This window comes from Nothobranchius furzeri, chromosome 3, assembly GCF_043380555.1.
Source record: "Nothobranchius furzeri strain GRZ-AD chromosome 3, NfurGRZ-RIMD1, whole genome shotgun sequence".
In the NCBI taxonomy this organism is placed as follows: Eukaryota; Metazoa; Chordata; class Actinopteri; order Cyprinodontiformes; family Nothobranchiidae; genus Nothobranchius; species Nothobranchius furzeri.
Genome location: NC_091743.1, coordinates 57114995 through 57142346, shown reverse-complemented (window position 1 = coordinate 57142346; position 27352 = coordinate 57114995). Strand labels below are relative to the sequence as shown.

At 40.7% G+C, this 27352-nt stretch overlaps 1 protein-coding gene across 1 annotated transcript; it reads right to left on the bottom strand.

The window, feature by feature from the left end:
* Positions 1-6202: 6202 nt before the first annotated feature.
* Positions 6203-27250, bottom strand: LOC107385437 (monocarboxylate transporter 2). Its single transcript, XM_015959297.3, has 5 exons — positions 27113-27250; positions 24658-24878; positions 13148-13291; positions 10989-11798; positions 6203-7794 (listed from the first exon to the last, which is right to left on the bottom strand). Exons 2-5 carry the CDS (start codon positions 24872-24874, stop codon positions 7523-7525), a joined length of 1443 nt encoding a protein of 480 aa, XP_015814783.1. The 5' UTR covers positions 24875-24878; positions 27113-27250; the 3' UTR covers positions 6203-7522.
* Positions 27251-27352: the final 102 nt, after the last annotated feature.

Sequence of the window (27352 nt, the reverse complement as noted above, 5' to 3'; positions counted from 1 at the left end):
TTTCTTCTCTTTTTTAATAACCTTGTTTCTGAAACAGTCTAAGAGTATTTAGAACTGTATTTTCCTGTAATACACATGTATAACATCACAAAAAAATCTTATTCTTAAACCTTGGATCAGTTCCTGAGACTGGCATGAAGACATTACCTACAAAAGGTGACTTCAGCATACAGATAGGGTAGATGTACTCTTCGTCACCGTCTCTGTTCTGAAGGAAGAAAATGCTGCTGTAGAGAAAAAAGGGATGTTTGTAAATATGTTTGCATTAGAACAAGACAAACCACAGTGATTGTACTCATGCAAACAACAAGTGGTTAATCTGGCTCTTTTTAATGCTGTTGATATTGTGCTTGTTTGCTCTATAAAACTGTTTGACATGTTTGTTTTAGTTTCTAATGGCTCCGCTCAGCAGCCTCTAAAGCAAAGTCTGCATATATTGACAGACCAAGGTGTTGTCCTGGAACCGAGGCAGACGTTAGTTATGTCAGCTGGTTCCACTAAGCCTAGCTGCTTAAATGTAAAGAATAATACACAATGTTGTGTTGAAAGTAAATATTACTCTTTACTTTTAAGCAACCAGGTACAGTGGAACCAGTCGACATAACTTGGCTAAGTTAATTTAACATTTCATTTCTTAGAGTGTAGATTATTCCATTGTTAACTTGTTTTAATCTCGTGCAACAATTAGGACAGTTCATTTCTCGATTATTTTATTTGATTTCTGGAGATTTTCTCAAGATTGTTGTTTAACGACCAAAAGTTTTCAACTTTGGGAACCGATTCTCTTCATCATATTTCCATTCGGTAGCGTGGAATTTGAACAGTTGATGAAGCGACTTCTGTTTTGACAACTAATAGTTCAGTTCTGGTAAATGACTGAAGAGGCTTGATGTTCCTGTTAGCATGTCAAAATCTCTTCATACATTTAGGAAAGTTCTTTTAGAAATATAAAAGCCATGAAGACGTGATTTTCATTCAGAACATGTTTAGAATCTAAATCTGTTTTTTAAACGAGCTTCGTTTTGAGGTTCAGTTTGTTAAAAACAAAAATCTCCTAGACGTACCTTGTGTGGACCTAGCATGTTATCTAACATTTTTCTGGTGTGGACTCCCTGAGACGATAAATTCCCATGTCTTCTTTCCTGATTAAAGATGCTAGGCTGCTCAGCAGGTTTACATATTTATGTGTGCAGGCAGACCTTTTGGTTTGAAGTCACTCCTGAGAATAAAGCATTGCATTGGTGGCTTTTGCACAACACTCTCCACATTTATCTAATCTCTGCTGCTCTGAAACATCCCCTTCAATTTCTTCCGTTGATAGATGCCGGTGCTTTTTGAGCCCTTTTGAAGCACATTCTTTCCTCTTTTATTTCTCTCCGACTCTTTGCTTGTGCAACACAGGTTCTGACTCATCAGGTCAGAACTGTATTGTAAACAACCAAGCTTGAATACACGCAGATCCAAAGGTTGTAATAATCAACATCCTGACACCAGACTCTGGTCTGATCTCTATTTATGGAGTACATCATGACACCTCAGCAGTCATGGTCCCTTAATCAAGAGTGAAAACTAATTATAACATCCACTTCCAGGCCACCCAGTCATTCAGACAAGAACTGACAGTAAACTGAAAGCTGTCAATTATGGTTAGAAATACTTTTTTTCATTCTTCATTGAGCCCTAAGTGAGAAACAGGCTCTGACTCCTGTCTAGAAGAGCACTTTTAGTATTTAAAGTCACTGATATGACTTTCAGTGATGGTTAAAATATTTTAAGTGGGTTTTGTGAAATAGCTGCACACAGTTAATGCCTTGCCTAATGTGGACATGTCTTTAACAACCTAAGGCTGGATTACATCAGACTAGACTGACGAGCTAACTGCTAGTCAGAAAGAAGGCACGACCAAATCTTTTAAAATGTTTGCAGTTTTATTTTTGTCAATTTCAGTAACTTCCAAATTTAGCCGTTTTAAGGCTCTGTTACTTAAAAAAGCAAGCTGTGGCTGGCCACGCCCACCTCCTCCCCCAATCATTCTGCAATAGGGAGCCTATGTCACGCCCACCTACTTTCTCACCGTGGGTCTCCACAGTTTGTCCATCTTTTTGTTACATTCATTGGTCAATATGGAGCCTAAGTCCACTTCTGCACCATGGGTCTCCGGAAGAATGAAAAAATTAATGCAAGTCAATGGGGCTAAAAATGCTATTTTCTAATTACACTTGTTTTGTGACATGGATTTCTTGTATGATGTCCGTGAATTTTAAAGACACATTTTGATACCAAGAACGTGCCTATTTTCGAACAGGGGAAAAACGCTATTTTAGGTTTTGTGTGAAAATAAGTCCAGAACTACAAATGCGCTTCACGAAAGTGACGTGATCGAACCAGACACGGAGAAAACTGAGGTAAAAGGGCTGTAAGTTCAGCAAACTTCCCACAGGAGGAAAGAACCACCATAAATCTGGTCATTTGGTAAGTAGCAGCTACGTTGTGTAGAGGAGATTATGTGGTGACATCACATATGCAATGTGCAGATTTCTAGTTTGTAGTTATTTTAATTACAAACTTTTTCAAGCTAATAAATCTCAAAGTACGTGACTGGCATGACAGAAAAACACATCATTACTTTTCATTTAAATTGCAGTACAACATATGTGCGATCCAGGGCGTAAGGCAAAGCGGATTAGAAAATAGCTCTTTTAGCCCCGTTGACTTGCATTCATTTTTTCCTTCTTCCGGAGACCCATGGTGCAGAAGTGGATAAATGGGCTTGACACACGGGAGGCGACATCGCCTCTCCTCCATCCATTTTCAATGAGACATGCGCGACAAAGCGATAATCGCAGGTCTCCCTCCTACCAAGCGAAACGCGAAAAACGTGCGTGTGAAATTTTGCGCTCGTGCACGTGTCGTGCACAGGCGACCCAGCGACGCGATCCCAGAAAGTTGAAACATTTTCAACTTTTCATTGCTGTCGCTCGGACGAGGACCAATCATCGGAGGTTTCATTCACTGACCAATGAGCGGACAGGATGCTCCGTACACCTCCGAGCAAACATGGAGGAGAAGTTGATTATTATTGTTTTATATAGTAAAATCAGAAGTAAGATTTCACATAACTCTAGCAGCACCTTGTGAAACATCATATCTACCGCTTTATTAACTCTGAACCACTTAAATAACCTTAATTCCCTCCAACCTGACACAGCCAAACAAAACAACGGCAGTTTCGATTTCGCCATGGAACAGAACGCGTAGACGGCTTTGCCACTGGCCGCTGCCGCGGATCGCCTCCCGTGTGTTAGGTAATAAAAGCGATGGCGACAAATTTAGCTGATCTCAGTTGTTTGTCGCCTCCCGGTGTCGAGCCCATTAGGCTCCATATTGACCAATGAATGTTACAAAAAGATGGACAAACCCTCTGTGACGTCATCTATATGTCTCCCAGACAATACAAAAATGGACAAAGAGGTGAAGCAGACAGTGGAATTTTGAGGATTTAAGTCCACCATTGATCTCAGCTTTAAGCTAACTTAGCTAACCAAAGCTAATGGAGGTTTGTGGGCACGTTTAGCCAGAAAATTACTGATGGACTCTAACGTGAAACATGCATCAACTCAACAAGCTGCGTAATTTCTGTGGATGTCCAACTGTTGTGAAGAACCGTTGTGAGATCCGGGGCTTTTCGTTAAAGATTCGGGGCTTGAGCCCAAGTAGCCGGGCCTAATGCCGCCCCTGTCCGGGAATGTCTAGACGTGGGATATGGCCAAGATGGCGGTGATCAGAACCACCCATTAGGCTTCAACAGAGCCCTTTAGAAACCTATAGCTGACATCACGGAGGGTTTGTTAGTATTTCTACAATCATAGGCGCTGACTTGTGTTTCAGAATCAGGTTGTGGAACTGAAAGTCTCCCTGCACATTATTATGGTGTTTCTAAAGCATCAAATAAGTAATTACAACAAAACACTTAAACATGAGGCTGAGTGTTGTGTTGTTTCTGTTTTCAGCTCCTTCACACTTAACAAAATGTGATCATTCTAGAAAATACATTAAATTTGTTTTTACATTCCCTCCCAAAAAGTGCTGCAACTTTGATTTTGCTCCATAGCTATTATTAAGCTGCTTCATGGTTTGTTATTTAGGGTTAGGGTTTTTGTTTTTTTCATTTCAACCTTAACTTCTCGTAGACCTTCTGGAAACTAGCTGGTCTTTTTTCACTATGTGCATGGAGGACAACAGTTGTAGAGCATCACAGAAACACAGCAGGCCAGAGGGGAACAGGAGGTGAGCCGGAATATAATAATGACAAACAGATTCCCGGCTGCAATACCCACAGCTTTGTCTCTGGGGAACCTTTCCACCTTGTCATGTCCGAAGTCCTTGCAAAATACTCAATAAAGGGACAGGAAATAGCAAAAATAAATAAATAAATAAATAAAGGTAAAAGGACTTGTGCATGTGTGTTTGTCTCTGCAGTTGTAATTTATTGGCCCAATGATTTGCTGATGTGTATGAAGCTGCATGCAGCTCAGAGCAGCAGCCTGGAACATCGGGGCCTCGCTTCATTAGGCACCCACACCCTTAAGCTGCTGACATTTCCAAACTTGTTCCTCTGTCTCCTAATTGTCATGAAAAATCGGACACCGACCCTGGGAATCTTACACGGTAGATCTTGATTTGATGGCATTTCTCATGTGTTGGAGTGTCATTTTACTTCTCTGGGTGAACAAGCTTTCACGTGTCTTGGTTAATACTATAAGAGATTAAAGAAACTCGGAATGTCTGATGGGATTGGTGAAAGACAGATTCACAAAATAATCAATTACATTTTTATTTGGGTTGATCATGTTACCTGCACCTGTAGTGAAACAACGCAGAGGTATCTCTACACATTAGACACTCGTGGAAATTAGAAATTGCTTTGAGAAAAATAATATAGATGCCAATAACTTGAATACTGATTATTTATTGTAGTGTTTCCGAGTCTGTATTAAGTCAAGTAACACAATCCAAATCCAGCATCTGCAGTGATGCGGACACTGAACTGGTCTGTTGTGGTGAAGAAAGAGCTGAGACAGAAGAAAAGGTTCTTGATTTACCGGTCAATATATGTCCCAACCCTGACCTATGGTCATGAGCTTTGGGTAGTAATCGAAAGAACAAGATTGCAGATGCAAGCGGCTGAAATGAGATTCCTCTGGAGGGTGGCCGGGCTCAACCTTAGAGATAGAGTGAGGAGCTAGGGCATTCGGGAGGGACTTGGAGTAGAGCAGCTGCTCCTCCGCATCAGGAGGAGCCAGCTGAGGTGGTTCGGGCATGTTGTCAGGATGCCGCCTGAACGCCTTTCTGGTGTGGTGTTTTGGGCATGTCCTACCAACAGGAGGCCCCCGGATTGACCCAGGACACTTTGGAGTAAGTACATATCCAGTCTGGCCCGGGAACACTTTGGGGTCCTGCCAGAGGATCTGGTAAAAGTGGCTGTCTGGGATGTTCTACTAGAGATACTACCCCTGCAACACGGACCCAAATATCCATTCACCCATTTTCAACCGCCTATCCGGAGTCAGGTTGCAGGGGCAGCAACCTATGCAGAGAGAACTAGACTTCCCTCTCCCAGTCCCCATTTCCATCCCAAGGCGTTCCCTGGCCAGTCGTGAGACATATACCTCCAGTGTGTCCAGGGTCTTTCCTTGGGTCTCCTCCCAGTTGAACATGCCCAGAAAACCTCTTCAGGGAAGCATCTAGGATGCATCCTGACCAGATGCCTGAGCCACCTCAACTGGCTCCTCTCGACGAGGAGGCTGCCCAGCTGCGAGTCCCCCCCCCCCCCCCCCCCCCCCCCCCCCCCGGATGATCAAGCTTTTCACCCTATCTCTAAGGTAGAGTCGAGCCACCCTCACTCATTTTGGCTGCTTGTATCTGCCACCTCGGTCTTACGGTCACTACCCAAAGCTCGTGAACATAGGTGAGGGTAGATCAATTGGTAAATCAAGAGCTTCGCCTTCCTGCTCAGCTCTCTCTTCACCACGACAGACCGGTACAACGCCCACAGTACTGCAGACGCAGCACCAATCCGCCTATCGAATTTCACACTTTCTAGATTCAAGACCATGGTCTCGGATTTAGACCCGGTTGAGTGAAGGAAAACGAATGAAGGGACAAGTCCATTGTCTCCTAAATAAATAAATAAACACCACTCTTAAATGTCAGCAGGGGGTTTAGTCAACTGAGAAACACACCAATTTGTTTGTCTTTCAATATCAAAGTTCATTTCCTTTAATAAATATGGACAAGGATTTAAAGACACTAGTATCCACAGCAGATTTTTACTGAATAATAGCAGTCACAGCAAACGTTACCTGTTTTGTCACTGTAGATTCTAATGAAATAAAAACGATGAAACATTTATTAGCACTTGTATTATCTCATAACCATCCTCCCTGAGGTTATTCAAATTATCACACAGAATAAATTGTTTTCACAAAGAAAACTGTGCTGATTTATGAGCAGTAAAATGTAACATAAGACTAGTGAGTTCATTATCACATTCCAGAGGAAGTCCCTGCAAAGATTCATTCCAAAGGTTTTCAGGATTATCTGTGATATTGTTGCCTGAGTGTCATTTAGAGCCAACAGTGTTAAGCAGGTGATCCTGGTTTGGTCACCCATGAATGCTGCTTTGACACATTTAGACATCCTAACATTTGAATTACACTCGAACCAAACCACTTTCCCGAAAAGACACACACTCCACATCGCTTAAGCCTTCTATTGGTCAAATCCTCATACCTGACATCCCAGGGTACCTCTAGATGCTCTTCATCAATGCCCTGGTTGGTCATAGGCAGGTGTTCATAATATTATGGCTGAATAAATGAATAGATAGATCAGGGCTACAACTACTCATAATAAATCTCATTAGCCAAGGGCTGCACAATATATGTAAAATGAATTGTCGATGTAACATTAAAGTATGTAACATTTGTATCACAAAGTATTACAATAAATAATTAAAACAATTAGCTAGTTTGGCGAGTCAGATGGTACCAGGAAAACTCACAGCTAATCTAGACGTTAGTGGCCAAAGCATTAACGTAAACGTTGAACATTTGGGTTTACTGATCACAATATCAAATAATATCACAATTGCATGTTTTCCCTAATATTGTGCAGCCCTACATTATATGTAAATTTTTATCTTTTTAAAAAAGAACCGTTTAACCTAAACGGTAAAAGCACACTTATTGTAAACCCTGCATGTGCAAAGCTGGACTCGTCGTATATTTGGCACTGCCAGCATGACTGCATCTTATTTGGCTCATTGCAACTTTGGTCTAAATTTTAAAAACACAAATGTCCCATTAAACGACATTGAAGTAAAAAAAATAAAGCCTTTTTTTATTTTCCAGATCTGGACCAGCGATTAAGGCTCATAGGTTCCGTCTTTTACCTTTGATCCTTTCACCATGAAGCGAATGTAAGAGAAGGCAGCTGGGTAAGACATCAGTCAGTCAATTGTTTAATTTGTTTCTTCACTACTTCTCAGTTCTGGATTATGTTTGGCCGTGTTTATCATCTCTTCTGCCACAGGTTCAGTCAGCTCCGTCTCTGCCTGCTCCTGGTTCTCCAGAGTGTTTTGGTTTGGCTCTGTGGTTTTCTCCAAATTTTCTTTTTCAAGCATGTGGTAGTTGTAGACGTTCAAGACAAAAAGAAAGACCCCACCAGCTATGATCACTCCTCCGCACATATAGAAGAGGTACTTATAGTGATGAAAGACGTCCACCAGTAATCCTACGGGGGGAGAAGGATGCAAAGAAAATGATGTTAAGTTCAAATTAATGTAAGCTTTCATAACTTAGAAGGTGACATCAGGTTTGGACAACAGCCACGTGTGTGAAAGAGAGTGAGGGTGCGCTCAGGCCAATTTGAGAAGAGCCATTTTGGAGCTGACAGCGAGCCATTGCACCCTTACTGACTCTCCTGCTTTTCTGGGGAAGGCAATTTGGATGGCTGCTACCAGAACGAATCAGAAGTGAAGCCTATTTTCAGAGCCATAAATATCAAGCAGAAAAAAATGACAAATGTGGTTTAGATCAAATTTAAGCCTCCAGGTTTTTAAGATTCTTAAGCAAACCTCAAACTCCTTTGTGCAAGAGCTAAACTCTGGGCAGGACCGTGTTTGCCCTCTTTCCCCGTCAATCCAAGAAAAACACTCATGACTTTCTTTTAGTCTGACTTTGCTCCTTTTGGGAAATCTGCTAATCACACATTCATGTGCAATCTTTGAATTTTAATAGGAACTCTCTTCGTAGAAATTTCTTTGGGTTTATCACCTTTACAACAAACTATGGTGATTATAGCATCAGATTGTGCCCCAGGGTCATATTGTATTTGGATTATTATCTCTAGCCTCTCAATGTATTATCTGATTGATAGCACTCATCTGGTGCCTGTACTCAAATGACCACTACCCTCATTAAGACAGTCCTTGATTGGCTGAGCAGTAATTATGTCCATCTGGCATAGTCACCTCTATCTGAGTGTATTCGATGCCTAATTATGGCCCAGGTACAGGACTTTAATGACAAGAGTTTGAACTGAGCATCATTAAACACCCAACCAAAAGGCTAATTGCACTCACTTACCTTACTTCCTCCTAATTAGCTTGACCTGAAGGTTTAGGGGAGCAGTAACAAGCAGATATGGGATACATAACGATTGTGCCCTCTGGAGGAGAATGTTAGACATGCAAGGAGGCTCTTATTTACCCCATTAAATGACCCCCTCAGAACAGGGTTCCTCTAGACAAACTGGGGGAGGGGGCAAGAAGTTTTCACTTCATTAAAAGTCAGACTGAAGGCAAAGCAAAAGTTTATCAAACTGATGGTATGCAAGGCTGACTGTGTTGCATGCAGTAGGCTCATCCACAGCTACAGACAGTAAACAGTCCTGCATGAAGCAGATTACTGCAATACTTTTGGTGATTTCTCAGTCGTTGTCTGCACATTTAAAATAATCTCTGGGATAAAGAATGTAAAAATGTGGTGTTAAAGTATGTCTTTTCTAAGGAAAATGACCCCCCTCTAAAACAAATATTGAACATTTGATTACTGAAACAATGTGTTTGACCTCAAAAGATTACCAATAATCAGTCAATCTATGACCATTATCATATGCTCCTGGATAGTCATGAGAAGAATAACGTCCGTCGTCTTTTTTTCTAGAGTTTTACTAATCAGTAAACCTATTTTAGGTGAAAGGTTCTAAAAATACTCAAATCTAATCTCATGTGAATCTCCTGTTACTGGTGGACTTATCAAGTTTATCAAAGGTTTCACACATAGTTGTGGAAGACCTTTGGTCTAGTCTTCTTTACAATTTTGCTTCAGTTCATTGAGGTTCATGAGCACTCATTTATGAGCAGCCCTCCTTAGGCCACACCACTGCATGTTAACTGAATCGAAGTCTAGACTTGATTTTTGACTTTTTCAGCCATTCTGCTGTAGATTTATTGTTTGGGATTATTGTTCATTTTATGACTGATGAAAACATTGGTCTACTGTCTACTGAGGAGTTTATGGTCGACTTAATGACTCAAAGAAGCCCTAACAGGGTAACTGCAGGTTTAAGGGAGCCAAATTTAAGACATTTAAGACCTTTTTTAAGGCCACTTTGACCAAATTTAAGCTAATTTTTTAAATTAAATTTCTGCTATAATTTCCAGCTATTGCCTGGAACCGGTGCTAACCACGTCGCGAACATAGGATTAGCCATCCATTTACCATTAAACTTGCACTTCCCCATGGCGCAAGCTCCCACTAGCTTAACCAGCTAATGTGCTCATCTAAAAACAGCCCCCTTTCACAACCAACTGAACGTGTATGGTTCTGCTTTTGCCAATATCATACACAAAAATGCTCAACACTAACTAGAAATTCACAAAAATTTCATAGGAATAAAATAATCTAGTTTATTGGGTCTTTGGTAATTTAAGACCTTTGGAAACTGTATTTAAGGATTATTTGTCATTTTTAAGGATTTTCAAGGCCTTAAATTTGGAAAAGTAAATTTAAGACTTTTTAAGACTTTTCAAGGACCCGGGGATACCCTGCCTAACCATCAGCCTTCGGCCTCCATGCTGACAGCTTGTTTGAGCTGTTGTGCTAATAAGCTTTATTTGTGTGTAAAGGGTAAATATCTCAACTGTCCATTCTGTTCAAATACCATTGTTCCAGAAGTCTTGGGAGCTTAGATTCAACTTTACAAGTTTATGTCATTCTGTTTTGTTCTTTTTAGAGAGAAAATGTGTTTTCTCTGGCAACCCTTTAAATAAGCCATGTTACCTCAGTTCTTCAACAGTGGGCTTTAACTTGCTAACCTAGACATGTGGTCTGAGATGGAGCTCTTTCTTTTTGGATGTATCTCTGAGCTTTGTGCAATCTGACCTTAGGGGAAAACATTCAGGGATGTTCACTCCTAGGAAGACCGACAGCTTGCTTAGGGTTTTCCACTTAATTTTCTGTCTGGAAATTATGAATACCCTTTCAGAGATGTTTGGGCAGCACAGTTGCTTCTCTAAGGTCATTACTGCTATACCTCCTGATAGGGATGCGCGATACTGGCCATTTTACCGATATTGTCTGACTCTTTATTTCCGATACCGATATAAACTGATATCGATCTATGCTGCGTCTCAGGTCCATGGCAAAAAGCAAAATGTAAAGACAAAATGGCAAAGGGATGCTTATTTCTCTTCTATATTTTAACACATCTAAGAGTTTAGATAAGCTCTATAGTTATAATACAGCTCTGGTAACTTGCACTGATTTGGTTAGCACACAATTGAGTTTAAATATTTTACTTGTGCTTTAATGAAAAATGTTAGTATATTTCATGATCTGGTTGTGAATTCTGATATAAAATAAAATTATTAAGTGCTTTAAGTTAGTTATGTCTGTAAATGGAATGTGTTCAGAGTATATTACCTGCAGTAGGTGGGCCCAAAAGCATGGGGAAGCACTCTATAATGGTCACTAGTCCAACAGCACTGGGGAAGTGTTGATTTCCCATCAGGTCCATGAGGCATTCAAATATCAGGGCAAAAACCATGCCAAAACTGAAACCAAAAAATACAGAGTAGGCCACAAGCAGAGGGTAGCTCTTCATCAGAGGGCACAGTAAGTGGCATGTACCATTGAAGACCATGGCAAAGCTGAAGAGATACTGGATTCTTGGCCTGATCCATTTGCTGTTGGCTAACAAACCAGTGCCAGGACGAACAAACATGTCAACAAAGCCCATGATGGAGAGCAGATAGGCTGCAGAGTACTCATCTACACCTTGGCTTACTGCGTAGGCGGACAGAAACACAATGGGCGAATAGGCACCGAAGATGTACAGCACATTTCCTACGAGGTAAATGACAAAGCCCCTGTCTTTGAGGAAGGACAAATCCACAAACTGCTTAGTTCTTCTCATGCACTTTCCGTTTTTCTTAGTATTTCCAACATTGGGCTGGATCCCGTTGGCCTGAGGACCAGATGGTGGTTTTTGAGATGGAGTCACAGGTCTCATCAAGGCACCTGCAACGCAACAGTTGAGCATCATGCCCCCGAGAATAAGAAAACTCCCTCTCCATCCAAACTGGCCCAGGAGAAACTGGTTGAGAGGGGCCAGGAAACAGAGGAACACTGGACTCCCAGCCATGGCAAGGCCATTGGCTAATGGTCGCTTTGCGAGGAAGTATTTACTGATGATGGTGAGGGACGCATTCAGGTTGAAGCAGAGTCCCCAGCCTGTAAGAAGATTAGGGAGAGAAAAATAAAAAGTCATGTTTTATGAGTACAACCTCAGGAGAACCAAAACTCCAGAGAACACAAACTAAGTTAAATTACGACTGATTGCGCTGGGTGCTCATTTCAGTTTCATCTCGTTTTACTTTTGCCAACAAAATCTCATTACAGAAAGCACAAATGTTCTCAGAAATAATTTCTCCATGAAGATAGAAATAAATTAGGAGCCTGGGTAATCAATTCATTCTCCCGTTTCTGTAGTCTGGGTGTATTAATTTAATTTATGGAAAAGGAAAAGCTGCAGCCAGGTGGTTCTAGACTTTCTTCTTACAAAGTCAATGTTCTACTCCTGTTTGGATCCACAGGAACACTCATAAGAATGTGTGTGTGTGTGTGTGTGTGTGTGTGTGTGTGTGTGTGTGTGTGTGTGTGTGTGTGTGTGTGTGTGTGTGTGTGTGTGTGTTTCCTGTGAAAAACAAGTCGAAACAAATGTTATGTTTATTTCCAATCAATCAGAAGGATATCTGATGTAAATGTGCTTTTGCTCATTTTTTCCCAACTATTCAGCAAATATTGTCCTTGTTGTTTATGGGATTTCACACCATACATGCCATTGCCAAGAACCAGCATGATATCAGAGCTGCAGCAATTTCTTTAAACATGTTCTCACACTGGCTATCATAAAAAGGGTAACCAGTCCTTAAAATAAGAGTAATTTGGATAAAATAAGAAAAAGCAGAGGGATTTGTATGAAAAGCCTCCTATTTTTGCATGTGTGAGCTTTAGTGTGTGTATATGAGCATTTGACAGGATGCCTGGTAGGTAAAACGTCCTGCTGCCTACGTCTTTGTGCCTAGGCACATGGGAGCATAGCAGGGCCACCAGACATGACTTAGCCACTTGCTGGGACTATTAATCCTTCATAGGAGCCCTTGGCAGGGTAATGAGCCTCGTAGGGTGACAGAGAGGCCCCATGTGAGGAGGGCAATAAAAGACTATCCTCTGTGGGATTTGAGGGAGTTCTGTCTTAATTACTGTCCTACTGCTGGCCCTCTTAGTGCAGAAACTGCACCTCAGGAGTTGGGAGAGCTGTACAAGGCCCAGGACAGTCAACATGGGGACCTATCTGAACCAAAAGGATGTGAATGGATGCAAACATTACAGAGAGTTAATCAATGGGGGAAGAGACTAGTAGGTAAAAGTACAAACAAATAAAAAATTTATATTTGTCTCTGGGAAACTAAAACCCAAAAAATTACAGGCGTTCAAATCAGGACTGTTAAAAAATGTTCAGCCAGTAAAACAAATTAAATCTTTTTAAAATAAAACATTTTATTCCAACTATAGTGTACCTCCAATTATTCCTGTGCAGATGTAGAGATAGACAATGGAGCTCCCAAAAGATGCAGTTACCATAGAAACCCCACACATTAATCCGCCCATCATGACAACTGGTCGACTTCCAAATCGATGGACCAGCACACTGCTTACTGGTCCTGGAGAAAGGAGCAAATAAACAAACAGAATTAACAGTTTTTATCTTCCATTTACTGAAAACAACTAATAGTCCAAAATATCAAGATAAAGTCAAGATAGTTTAAAATTGAATTAACCTATTTTTATTATTTTTTTCAAACATGCTATGACATTAGGGGTTGAAAATCAAACTGGTTTAATATTATAGTAGATGCTAAAAGCATTAAAATAAAAGTAGAATTGGGTTTTACAGTTTCTCTATTGGAAAAAAAGAAATCTGGTTAAAAACTCACACAAATAATGTTCCTTTGTGACGTGAGTGGGCACAAAAAAGTCAACACTGGGTCTTTCAGAAATGGAAATGACGACTCCTTTCAACTTTTAAAGACTGTGATGGATCAACAGATTAAAGGGAGACTTGGCAGTTTTGGCTTGCTTTTAGCACCCCCTAGTGTCTGTTTAATGGAACCAAAACAAAACGTATCTCCTCGCTGCACATTCGCTTTTTTAACGCTTGAATCCAGCAGTCCTCACTACAGGTCCTGGAGAGCCAAGAGCTAGGATGTTTTCCTTTTTTCTCTGCTCCAACACACTTAAATCAGTGGTTGAATCAACAGTGCAGCAGCTCATCAGGCTCTTCAGAAGCCTGTTAATCACTTGCTGATTGAAATCAGGTGAGTTAATGCAGGGTTAGAACTAAAACATGCTGGATACCGGCTCTCCAGGACCAGGAGTGAGTACCACTGCTTTAATCTGTTCTCCCCAGCCTTCATTAGTGTCTACAGGAGTGATTCACCACTACATTAAACAAGTCAGCTGTGTTCATGATCTAAAACATGCAGGAAGCACGCTGGAAGCAGACTGCAGCGCCAGGTATATCAGTTCCATTTTTTTTCCCCAACAGACCGGACCGGCACTCTGAAGTTGCAAATGTGGTATTCTGGCCATCGAGGGTGATGGGGGTGTGAGGGTCATTTGAGCACATACCGGCTCAAGAAAATAATTTGAAAATGTGAAAATGTTGCATAGTATCCCTTTAAAATGTTTTCATATTGTTGGTATGTAAAATATTTAGTAATATTCTTTAGAGAGCAACATTTTACTCACAGGTTTATACAGAGTACTTTTGTTACAACTTTGGCCCTGTACACAGCTCAAAGTGCTCCAAAAACTTTAAAGAAAACATTTTTTATCAAGAAGTGTTGTTCACAAAAGCAAGTTCAAACAAAAAAGGGATTTATAAGAATCAGAACCACTGCTGTTCACTCTGAGCCACAGCTTTTATGAGATTGAAACAAAGTGGATACATGTCCTGCAGTCTTGCAAATATTGAAAATCCAGGTGAAAATCATGCTTGCTATCAGTGCACCGTGAAAAACCTGAATGTGTGATGTCATTGAGGACATCGGTGCAAGAGAGCTGACTTGCACAACCAATGCTTAACATTTCAGAGCAAAATATGTTGTTATTCAGAAGACGTCTTTTTTGGGAGAGGTTATGATTATTTAGTAGAACTACATTCTGCACATACTCTAGCATGACGGTGGTGTACTGAAAGTGTGCTAAAGCAACGTGTCTGGACTGGTTCACTGCTCCATGAGAATGTTATCACACAATACAGAAACTCTGAAGTGTTGAGAAACAAAAAATTAGTTAATTCTGTTAAAATCTGCATCTGGACAAAGAAGACGAAAAAAATCATTTCTCAGAGAAAAATAAAAAAAATGTTTCAGTGTCTAATAATTAGCCATTGTGCTGTTACAGCCCAATGTACAGCAGTCCATTTAAGCATTGTTAATAAATTGCATGCTCAGAAAATGTTTTGTCTCACTCCTGTTTCTTCTTGTTGCATGTTGAAGCTCTACTTGGAACTTTGTTCAAATCCAACCACACAAAATGCGATTCTTCTGCCATTTTCAACTCGTCACAAACTTTTGATTGAGAACGTTTAGGATTTGTTTGTTTATCTCTAACTGCTAAAATAGGCTAGCAGTAATGTTTTTGCCGGTGTGTATGTGTGTTTGCCTAGGGTTAGGGAACCACTGGAGGTATTGGAACGAAACAGTCAAATAGAAATGATTTAACGTACAAACACTTAACCCACATTGCCTTGCTGGTTGTTGGTCAGAGGGACCGGTGGCATCTGTGTTCAGCAGCCTCGCTTCTGTCAGTGTGCCCAAGGGTTGTAGCTGTAGCTCATCATCATCAGCATGTGAATGTTTGATTGTGTTGGAAACAGCCTTGGGGGGCTGCAGAACTCTTAAGTGGAGGCCAAAAATAGTGATTTGTTTTAGATAATGATATATATCAATATCGACTGATGCGGAAAATAATATTGTGATAGGCATTTTTTTCATAATGCCCAGCCCTATTTGGACTTATTTACACTTCGGATCAGTCAAGAACTTAATAGAACCAGGCTTGAATGAACTACTTCTTCCGATAACTGAACAGCGCTTGAACTAGTTGAAGCCATGCTAAACATTGCAAAAAACTACAATAAATCACACTCTAAGGCACTACTTTTTTCTTTATTCAATACTTGTTTCGCTCATGGTGAACTATGCTTTTGCTGTCTAATATGGTGGGCCCCATGTAATCAGGTGAAGGTGCAATAGAAAGAGCTCAGCTCCATGAATGAATGTGTGGACAGAGACCACTGGGAAGTCCAAACTGTGTCTAAAACAGAATCTCAAGAGTTAATAAATTCATATACATAAAACCAAGGGCAAAAGAACATCCCAGTAGGTGACAGAGAACCTCCCCACGCATGTATCCAGAAGAAGTAGCCTTGCAACTCATTAAACTTTCCCCTGATAATGTATAACACCACAGTCAGTGATCAATCAGCTATTGAACAGTCTTTTATATGCTGTCAACCTTTCCTTCATTTAAAACCTTGACTGAAAGGGTGACATTGCACCGCTTGTCGTTTGACAACATTCCATAATGAAAACGACTTTCTTGCTTTTTGCTATAAAGACGAGTTGTTTGAATATAGATTTATCTCGCCCAAACTGTGCAGACAAGAGGCGAGCATCACTCAGACCACTATCTCCAGGCTGCTAATAAAAGCTGAACGTGCAGCCGGTTTTGTAGGGAAATGAGAAGAGCTTCTGCGTGGACGCTGATAACTGAAAGAAGAGTAACTAAAATGATTGGCTCTCACAGGGCTTGTTTTTCTTGCTTTTTCCAAAGTTTCTAAAGCATAAAAGATAAATTGTGAGAAAGTCTTACTTATCTGATACCAGATCAGATTAATGTGATTAAAAAAAGTTTTTTTTAATCTTTCAAAATGCTATAAGTGTCAAAAAAGAAGACTGTATGATTATGTTTTTTTTTAAACAAACGACAGAAATATTGGAGGAAAGCGTTCACAAGCATAACTGCTGATTAGTAATGGTGGCTTTTCCACTTAAACAAAAAGGTGCTTGGTATAGGGTATTTACCATAAAATTAAAAGAAAAACAAAATAGAAGTTATTAGGAGCCAAATTATTCGCTTAGGGATGTTCAATATTATTGGTCTACCATTAATAACTGTTAGCTAGTCAGCTGACCTAATTTTTGGGGCACATCCTGTTGCTGAACCTTGATCTGACCAACTGCAGCAACCCCAGATCATACACAGGCTTGTACGGTAGGCACTAGGCACGATGGGTGTTGGTGTCAGGTTTCCTGCTCATTGGCCTTGGAGGCTACCTGGCTTACCGGAAAATTTACGAGCTGTCAAGGAATATTGGCCTGATCCCAGAGCTCAGAGATGGTTTGCACCGCGCTGTGAATTCACAGACTCAAATAATTGTCGAGATGAATCGTAAGCTTGGGACTGTGGCGGAGATTCATTCTTTGGCACAAAAGATGGATGCCATCAAGGAGAGAGTGGACGAATCAGCACGGATTGGGATAGATTAACGTCCATTATTATTGGGATTCTGAGAGGTTGAGGACCAACAAACTGTAAGACAGAGAGGAAATTATCTCTGTCTGTCCCCAAAACAATTTCCAATCGGAATCTGGCGTCCTTGAGCCTGCAAGGCTCCAACGAAAACTCCCCCCTCAGAAGATTTGTGGAATGTGCCGTCGCTATGGCAACTCAACTCTGACTCCTTTCCCAGCCTGGTCAGGACTGCGGGAAGGCCGCTGAAGCGTCCAGGGTCACTGCAACCCTCCAACCCTCAATGCCCCCCCCCCCCCCCCCCCCCGCTGCTTTATCTTGGCTACAGGAACTGAAGTGGGGATAGTCCCAACCCACCACCCCACCTAGTGGACACTTAGGTTGTGTTGTCTGAAGTCTGTTGCATATCTGTCTGTCTGAGGTGTTTTTTTGCAGAGCAAAGCTGCCCTCCTGGTGGGAGGGCAACTCTGAAGTGCCTTTTTTTCCCTCCACCTGAACCAATCCTCATGTAAACCCCTCTTATCTCTATTAAGGTAGCGCGACTCAGGGTTGCGAATGACCACAGTCACCAGTTCTTGTCATGTGTCTTGCCTATGTATGTCTGATCTCTGAATTGTGTGTACTGAAACTCTAATTTCCCTCTGGGATTAATAAATTATCTTTGATTTGATTTGATTGATTGATCACTTCATCTCCCTCTCTTCTCACCCTGATGCACCATCACTCTGGAACAGGGTCCATCTAGACTCACCAGACCAGTTTTTAATAAAACGTTAGACAGTTCTTAACTCTGTTTTAGTTGTTTCTTCAATCTCCTTAGATGTTGTCTCTGCTTGATGCATGCCAATGATCTGAACCTTCTCAGACTAAGATATTTTCCACGACCACAAGATGTCTTTCTGCATGGTTGTTTAAGAAATGAGAAGCAACTCATTGCATCAGTTGGGGTTAAATAACAGCTGAAAGATAGTTGTGCATGCAGTAATTATACAATAGGGGGCTCATACTTAGTCGCTTTGTTAAATACAGGTGAGAACTTTTTCTTTTTTGGCCAAGCAGTATATTATATATCAATCTTCTTATCTTCTTCTCCTCTCTCTCTCAAAAATGCCATACTATGACAGATTTGAGGTTTAGATTTTGATATATTTTAGTTTGTTTGGTACAGCATGGATAAGCAGGTATGGACAATGGATGGATGGTTTGAAACAGTCTGAGCCATTTTCAAAACCAAAAACATTTGAACTTTTTAAACAATAATTTACTTGTACTAATCACTAACTTATTAATCTGATGTATTCCCATCATGTACTTAATAATAGTTCTGACCTAAAGGCATCACAGACGGTTTGTCAGGATTATCTCAGGGAGAATGTAGTTACTGGGGTTAATAGGGCAGCAGTAGCTTAGAGCGGGTTGTCCATAAGAAGGTTGTAGGATTGATCCCGGCTGTTGGCAGAGAATGCTGCTGTTGTTTCCTTGGGCAAGACACAACACCCACCTTGCCTGTTGGTGGTGGTCAGAGGGACCGTTGGCGCCAGTGCTCGGGAGCCTCGTCTCTGTCAGTGCGCCCCAGGGCAGCTTATCACCACCACTGTGTGAATGTGTGTGTGAATGGATGAATCATAACTGTAATGCAAAGCGCTTTGGAGTCCTCTGACTCTGAAAGGCACTATACTAGTGCGGGTTATTTATCGTTCATCATACTGTATATTGGGATTATTGTGCTGAAGATTGATTTGAAGAAAATCATGAATCAAACTGAAATAGCAATTTCCTAATTGCCTTTGAGCTGACAGGTGAAATTTCTATGGCCTGTATTGTATTTGATATAGCGCCTTCTAGAGTCCTGGAACCCCCCAAGGCGCTTTACAACACAACCAGTCATTCACCCATTCACACACACATTCACACACTGGTGGGGATGAGCTACAATGTAGCCACAGCTGCCCTGGGGCGCACTGACAGAGGCAAGGCTGCCGAGCACTGGCGCCACCGGTCCCTCCGACCACCACCCGCAGGCAATGTGGGTTAAGTGTCTTGCCCAAGGACACAACGACAGCGACAGACTGAGCGGGTCTCGAACCTGCGACCTTCCGATTGCGAGGCGAGCACTTAACTCCTGTGCCACCGTCGCCCCAATATTCTAGTTTAAATATTCTCACAATCTGGCCTCACTAAGAACTCTATACTTTTGTCTAAGAAGTTTAAGTGAGATCAGCAGCTGCTTTTTATTTTGACCACAGGTCACGCTGACAGCACACTGATCCATGATGAAATCTGAAACTTCAGTTTAAAAGATTTCTTAACGGGCGCCTTAAAAATGCCCCATTTATATGCAGAATCTCTTTTAACTGTCAAGCCAAATCCTACATAACTGTATCTCCTGTAAAACAAAGAAAAGCATCTATCCAGCGGTTCGTAGAGTTACCCAGGTGGCAGCAGGGGTCACAGATAAATCACCCCGTCTCGCTGCGGCCACATCACAGAAGAGCATCTCTCTTTCTGCCACCATTTTCATTTCCATTATGAGTTTATCATTTTGACTCCTTTGGTCAGAGGTTTTCTGAAAAGGCTGTCACGTCTCTCCCAAGGGGACGTGGTGTCACACCCCAGAGTGTTGAACCCTCCTCTGATATATCCCTCTCCTCCACAGGGTGACATTGCTGAAGACTCACAAAGGACATTATGATAAAGTCCTGTGCCCGATCCACAGTGGAGAGGAATATTTCACCGAGCTGAGTGCAGGTGAGTCGCACACCCCGTTTCCTGTAACCTTGAACGCAGCTACTGATGAACTCTTGAGCTTCCACAGGACTTTATTCAGTCATATTCCGTGCTATCTACCGTTGGCATAGATACAGTGAGGAAATGGGACTCATGTGGTGGAAGTTCCTGCAAGTATAGATTTTTTTTGTGGATTATAAAAGCAACTCACATCGCAAAAACAAATTCAACTGCAAATTAAAAGGTTTGTACTTGGCTGTCACTTTATTTCCTTTTATTTTGCCTGCGGGCAGCCTGCAAACTGAATTATCTACTTGTTTTAAATCCTAGTAACGTCTTTCTTTCATGCAGTCTTCGATCATACATTTAGAGGACCACTGTTGAAAGAAAGTTTCATTTGGTAAATATTAACTTGTACACATTTGTTCAAACAGTTTTAGCTCAGATCAAAGTTTGGAACACATTTGAACCCATTTGTGTGAGTAGGACTTCAACTGATTATTTAGTCATTATTTTACTTTTAAAAACTTTATAAAAAAGGTGAGTCTTTATGACTTATTTAGACACGACAGCTCATAAATCATCTAACCTGTAACCGGCTTGCTGGAACCACTCATTTTGGTTCCCTATAATAAATGTTTTATGTGTTGCTGAAATAAAAATTTCTCTCAACTATGATATTAAGAGCTCAGTGAGAAATCTGAAAACAACAACACAAATAAAATGATATTTAATTAACGCAACAGAAGATTCTACTTTTGTTTTAATCAAAATGGAAATGTCATTTTTCAGCTGGCGTTATCAGTCTCTCTTGTAACTTAGACACTAACACAAGGTCTATAATTAAAATGCCTACTGTTATCATTCAAACACTCTGGGTTTTTACACCTTAGCCAATCAAATGTAAGCACTTTGGCATAATTTTTTTTTACTTTTCCAGTACCGTATATCATTGACATCAATAAATCATCAATGAATCTGAGATTAGTTGAAACTCTTGGTTCATTTAAATCAGGATTAATATACACTGCTCAAAAAATTGACAACAGGTGGAGATTACAGGTGATTAGCGAGGCATCCCCAATAAAAGAGTGGTTTCTGCAGGTTGTGACCACAAACCACTGATGACTGATGTATTGGTCACTTGCTGGTGACGCTTTCACTCTAGCATGAGGAGTCCACAACCCATACAAGTGGCTCAGGCAGTGCAGCTCATCCAGGATGGCACATCAAAGCGAGCTGTGGCAAGAAGGTTTCATGTGTCTGTCAGTATAGTGTCCAGAGTATGGAGGTGTTGCCTGGAGACAGGCCAGTACATCAAGAGACATGGAGGAGGCCGTAGGAGGGCAACAACCCAGGAACGCTATCTCCACATTCGTGCAAGGAAGAAAAGGAGGAGCACTGGCACAGCTCTGCAAAATGACCTCCAGCAGGCCACAAATGTGTATGTGTCTGCTCAAATAGTCAGAAACAGACTCCGAGAGGTTGGTATGAGGGCCCGATCTCCACAGGTTGTGCTTACAGGCCAACACCGCACAGGACATTTGGCATTTGCCAAAGAACACCAAGACTGGCAAATTTGTTACTGGTGCCCTGTGCTCTTCACAGATGAAAGCAGGTTCACACTGAGCACGTGACAGACGTGACTGAGTCTGGAGACGCTGTGAAGAATGTTCTGCTGTCTGCAACATCCACCAGCATGACAGGTTTGGCAGTGGGTCAGTAATGGTGTGGGGTGGCATTTCTTTTTGGGGGCCGCACTGCCCTCCATGAGCTCCCACATGTAGCGTGACTGCTATTAGGTACTGACATGAGCTCCTCAGACCCCTTGTGAGACCATTTGCTGGTTCGGTTGGCCCTGGGTTCCTCCTAAGTCAAGACTATGCTAGACCTCATGTGGCTGGTGTGTGTCAGCAGTTCCTGGCCCGACCGCTATCAATAGCTCTTCCAGTGCAGGCAGACACTTCCTGTAGGAATTTTATAACATTTCTGCTGGAATATGTGAAACTAACATTGGTGTAAATCTGTATAAATTATTATTCTGAACATAAGGTAGTCACAATCCACTTTGGTCTTGGCCCCACTCACCCTAGCTGTTAGCCCCTCAATCTGGTAAGAGTAAATCTCATCATCTCCAAACTGAAATCATTCAAAGGGCTCACAATGTTTCACACAATCTAACTTGTCTTTGTAACTCTTTAGAAATCGTGTAAATCAAGTATTTAGTGGTGATGATGATGCTGATAAACCACCACTCATCTGAAGCTCTAGTCTTTGTAGGTTACACTCTACTTTACTTTACTCTCTAAAACCCACCAGAAATGTAATATGTCCTATAAAAGTCATGTTTTCTCAGGAAAAATGTGGGGAAAAGTACAATTAATGGAATAAACCCACTCTTCACTTGTGTTCTCTATTCCATTTTTGCATGGACTATGACCAATGACACGCTAGCGTTCTGGGGCCCTCACAAAGGCTCACACCTTGGGAACCAGAATACCCTATAAACATCATATGGATTTATGTTCTTTAATCTTTTATCTAGTAAGCTGCACTATACGTTTACAATTGTATGCCATTTTACCATAGTTACACACCTCTCTCAACAAGAAAACCCCATCTATTAAATAATGAAATGCATAGTTTTGTGCCTGTCAGTAAATGATAACATTTATTTTTGCAGCACTGTTATTTTTGAACTCACACTCAGGTCTTATCAAGAAAAACTAATCACATGAAGGTATTTTCCTAATATTCATTACACAGTGAAATGTGTGGCTTGAGGATCAGCACCTCCAAGTCTGAGACCATGGTTTTCGAATGGAAAAGGGCAGCTTGCCAACTCCAGGTCAGGGGAGAGGTCCTGGCTCAAGTGGAGGAGTTCAAGTATCTCGGGGTCTTGTTCAGGAGTCCGGGAAGAAGGGAGCGGGAGATCGGCAGGCGGATTGGGGCAGCATCTGCAGTGATGCGAACACTGAACAGGTCTGTTGTGAAGAAGGAGCTGAGCCTTAAAGCCAGACTCTCAACTTACCAGTCGATCTACCGCCCAGTCATCTATGGTCATCATGAGTTTTGGGTAATGACCGAAAGAACAAGATCGTGGATACAAGCGGCCGAAATGACTCTTCTCCGTGGGGTGGCTGGGCTCAGCTTTAGGGATAGGGTGAGGAGCTCGGACATTCGGGAGAGACTCGAGTGGAGCCGCTGCTCCTCCATATCGAGAGGAGTCAGTAGAGGTGGTTTGGGCATCTTGTAAGGATGCCTCCTGGATGCCTCCCCAGGGAGGTGTTTCAGGTATGTCCTGCTGGCAGGAGGCCCCCTGGTCAACCCAGGACACGATGGAGAAAGTACATCTCTAAACTGGCTCAAGAACACCTTGAGATCCTGCCGGAGGAGCTGGTGGAGAAGGCTGGGGAGAGGACAGTCTGGAACTCCCTAGTTGGGATGCTGCCCCCGCAACCCGGACCCGGATAGGTGGAAGAAGACAAGTCGAGAATGTGCGGCTTGAATTTATTAGAGCGGGTTTTTTTTGCAAATCTCTTTTTTAATTGTTATTTTTGACCACTCAGGTCCAGGGTTTGTGTTTTTAAGCAACAGTCAAAACATAGATTTGAAACTGGTTATCAATAATTACCCAACTCTTATCGTTCACTTTGAAGAGTCGTTAAAATATTAGATTTGTTCTTGAGCATCACAATATATAATGAATTTTAGAATTTCCTATGCATGTTTTCCGGGGTATTTTTTTGTTTGATTGATTGTTTTTTTGCATACAAAGTTGATTTAGCCAGTGAAAGTAGCAGAAAACACAAAAGCAAGGAACTTGTACAGCATTAGTATTAGTGCATAATGAGCTGAGGTCAAGGAAGTAATTTAAAATCTAAATCAGGCGACGTTCCCCGTAGATAGCCTCCCACCATGTCAATGGGTGCATCCACTCATGTGAAGTCAATATATCAATTATCTATGTGCTGGAATACACATGCTGCTGTGTTTCAGTACAGATTGTGTTTAGTGCTTGAAAACTTGGCCTGATGCTCAATCAGAAACTACAAAGTCTCAGACTACGCAAACACACATCAGAACTCAGCTGTTTCGTGTGGTTTTTTTTACCACCAACTTTGTTCAAAGGATGAAAGACGAGTGAAAAATAATCAAGAATAACAGAAAATGAATCAGCAGAAATAAAGATGAATCCCAGCTAGACCTGGTTAATGTTTGCAGTCGACACAGAAGCTCGCTGATTTAAAAGTGCTGACGTCAGAGCATGTGATGGCCTACAGATCTGAGGACACACAACCCTAGATTCTTTTTTCATGCTGGGTGACTTACTTATCAGTTTTTTTCCACTGATAAATAAGTGAATGTCGGCTGAAATCTTGCATAAAGTCAAACATGAAAGATAAGTTTAAATCAGCGGTTCCCCGTTGAAGTTTACACACCACAAATCAAAAAGCTTGTCTTCGTAACCCCCTTTTAGAGATGTTTATGAATCATTTCTGGTGATTGTTTTTTTTTCCTTTTGAATAAAAAAACTCCTAAACTAATCAGACCAGAGAGAAATCATCTGCATTAAATGAGGCATATCTCAGCTGTATTGTATTCTATTAAACCAACATTACTCAATGTAAATACATTTGAATGGTTTAGAAGTGCACCATTAACACACGTTCTTAGATAAGATCTTTGTTCAGGGGAAACATCCTGATAACGGTAATTAGTTTCCAGTTTGCAAAAACCAAGCTTGATTTGATCAACTCACCGCCTGCATACATAACAGCTAGCATGATGGAGGAGAGCCACGCTATTTCACTGTAGCTGGCCTTTAAGTCCTCTTGAATCTCCTTGAAGAAAATGGAAAGAGCTTTGGGAGTTGAGTAAGCAAATCCGATAGAGATATGGGCCCCAAACACCACCATCCAGCCCCAACCCCCATCCAGGGGTTTGTTGCCCAGCACATCTGTAGGTGTGGGAGGCATCTTCCTGTTTAAAGAAGGAAACGTTCATGAGGTGTTTTCAAAATAGCTCTGCTTGCTTGCCAGAATTTACTCAAATATGTGTTTCAGAAGTGAAAGTACAGAAAACAGCTGTTAAACTGAGGTTTTATTGTGTTGATAAAATACGTGCACATAAGCCACCCCATTGGAATCTAATATGGAATGCAAAACAATACAATAATATAAGTAATATATAATAAAAATAGTCAGATTTTTGTTTCACACATACTTAAATGTCAAAACATGCAGTGTACAGCTAAGTCAGGAGGTGCCCAGACTTTTGAAGACAACATAAAAATTGCCAAGTTAATAGCCCTTTTGAAAATGTTTTTTTTTCTAATCTAAAAAAATGTTAAAATTATTTAAGGGCTATTTTTCAACTATTCTCCCAAAACAGGTCAAATCAACAGCTAGAAACGCATCTGAGTGTCACTCAGAATTGTATTAAAGGTCAAAAATGGTGCCCAGGCTGCACAAGTGAACAAGTAAAAAAACAAGTAAAACAAGTAGTATAAATTTTTTTATGAATAAAACACCAAAACATGATGACTGGGCTTGTCATTATATCTGAAGGCACTGTTCATAAAATGACAATAGCTTTTGGATGGAAACTATTTTATTCACTTGGGTTTTTGTTATAAATTTTTATTTTAATATATATAAAACTCTTCTTTAAAGTTTATATCGATTAATCTCCATCCATTTTATTTACCCGCTTATCCTCGAAGAGTCGCGAGGGTATCGATTAATCTTTCAGAAAAATTGTTTGGGTTTGGTTTGAGCTTGGACCCTTAGGATGATAATCATTGCACGGAAAGGTCAAAACTTTAAAAATTGAGCGCTGTGTTCACATGTTTTGCAAAAAGGTTCTGTATAGATATTCTGAACAATTAGTATCTTACCTGCTGTAGATAATCCATAATATTTTCAGAGATTAGTTCTGGTCTAACAAATTAGTTAACAATTAGTCACGTTTCTTAAACTTTAATTTTGACATTTTCATTGCAGTTTATGTGAAATGCTATTTTATAACAGTTAAAGTGACATGTTTTTCACCAGTTATTCTGACAGAATGATCAAAGTGACATCTGGAAACGCATCAGAATCACAGCTAATGTCTTCAGTGTAAAACTACATGATTCAGAATTGAATGTGACATGCACAGTATGGGTTAAAATGTAAAATTTAACATCTGCAAAAAACTGATATGAAATTATTATTAGAGCTGTTTAAAAAAGCAGTAACGCTTTTTAAGAGTCAACTCTGACAAGCCCCCAATAACTAATCTGTTTCTTTAAACAAAGGTTGCTAATAGAGGGTAAAATGTTATTTGTTTTAAATGTTTCTGTTCTGTAGACACTTTTTAATGGCTCTGATTTGAACATTTAGCGTCTAGTTTGTTATGTAATGTATGGATTGACAGCAAACCAGTTTTTACTGTCTTATGAAGGAAAAACATTTACAATAATTAAACTATTCACATATTTATTGGTTCAACTGGTTTCATTTTAAGACTTTGTGATGAAATGACTACCGTGTTAATGTGGAGTTTAAGTCACATAATGCATATAACTGGGGTGTAGAGGGCCAACGTCTTCAAGTAAATAGTACTTGTGAACCTTAAAAATTATCATTAAAATTTTAATAATAAATAAATTACTTTATGGTGAACTATTATCATCTATACTCCTTAAAGTATGTCCAAAATAAGCTATTAGTAAAAACATGAACATAAAAATGCTATTAACCCCCAATCTAGTTCAAAATCCGACTATAGCGAAAAAATAATTCTGGAAATGTAAGTTGGGGTCCGCATAAAAAATCTCCGATGACCGCAACTGGCCCCCGAGCCGCACATTGTACATTTCTGGTATGTACACTACGTTACAGTGCGCGTATTGCAAAAGCTATACGTTATCAAAACGTGACTTTTAAATGAGCTATATTAACTTTTACCTTCTAATCCCACCATAAACGCAAAAAGCATCAGTAGCTGCGTGATGTTTGCAAGTTAAATCAGCAAACGGAGGTTTAGTTCCCGTTTTATGCTAACACGCGTACAAGGGGAACAAAAGGTACCCCACTGTAAAAAAAAAAAATTTACACACTCCAGATCTACTAGTAATGTCTTAAAGTCGATCACTCCCGAGTCAGACCAGAGACTGAGAAAACGTGGAAAATTATCCGAAGTTTTTCCATAAAAAGTCATGCTGCTCTTACCTTCTCACCGAGAGCCTTTAGTTTGTCTGGTTGTTCGAAAGTTGGAAAGCAAGAGTTCCTGCAACCAGCTTCTTTCCACTCACCGCCTAGTCACATGTCACGCAGTGAACTGAAGGTTTGTTCTCCCGTCTTCATCACTTGTGAACTCTTGTCTCATATTTGAGCCTAAAGGTCACACTGCTGTGCTGCATCACCCACCAATCAATACTCACATGTGAGCTGTTCAAATGCAAAAAAAAA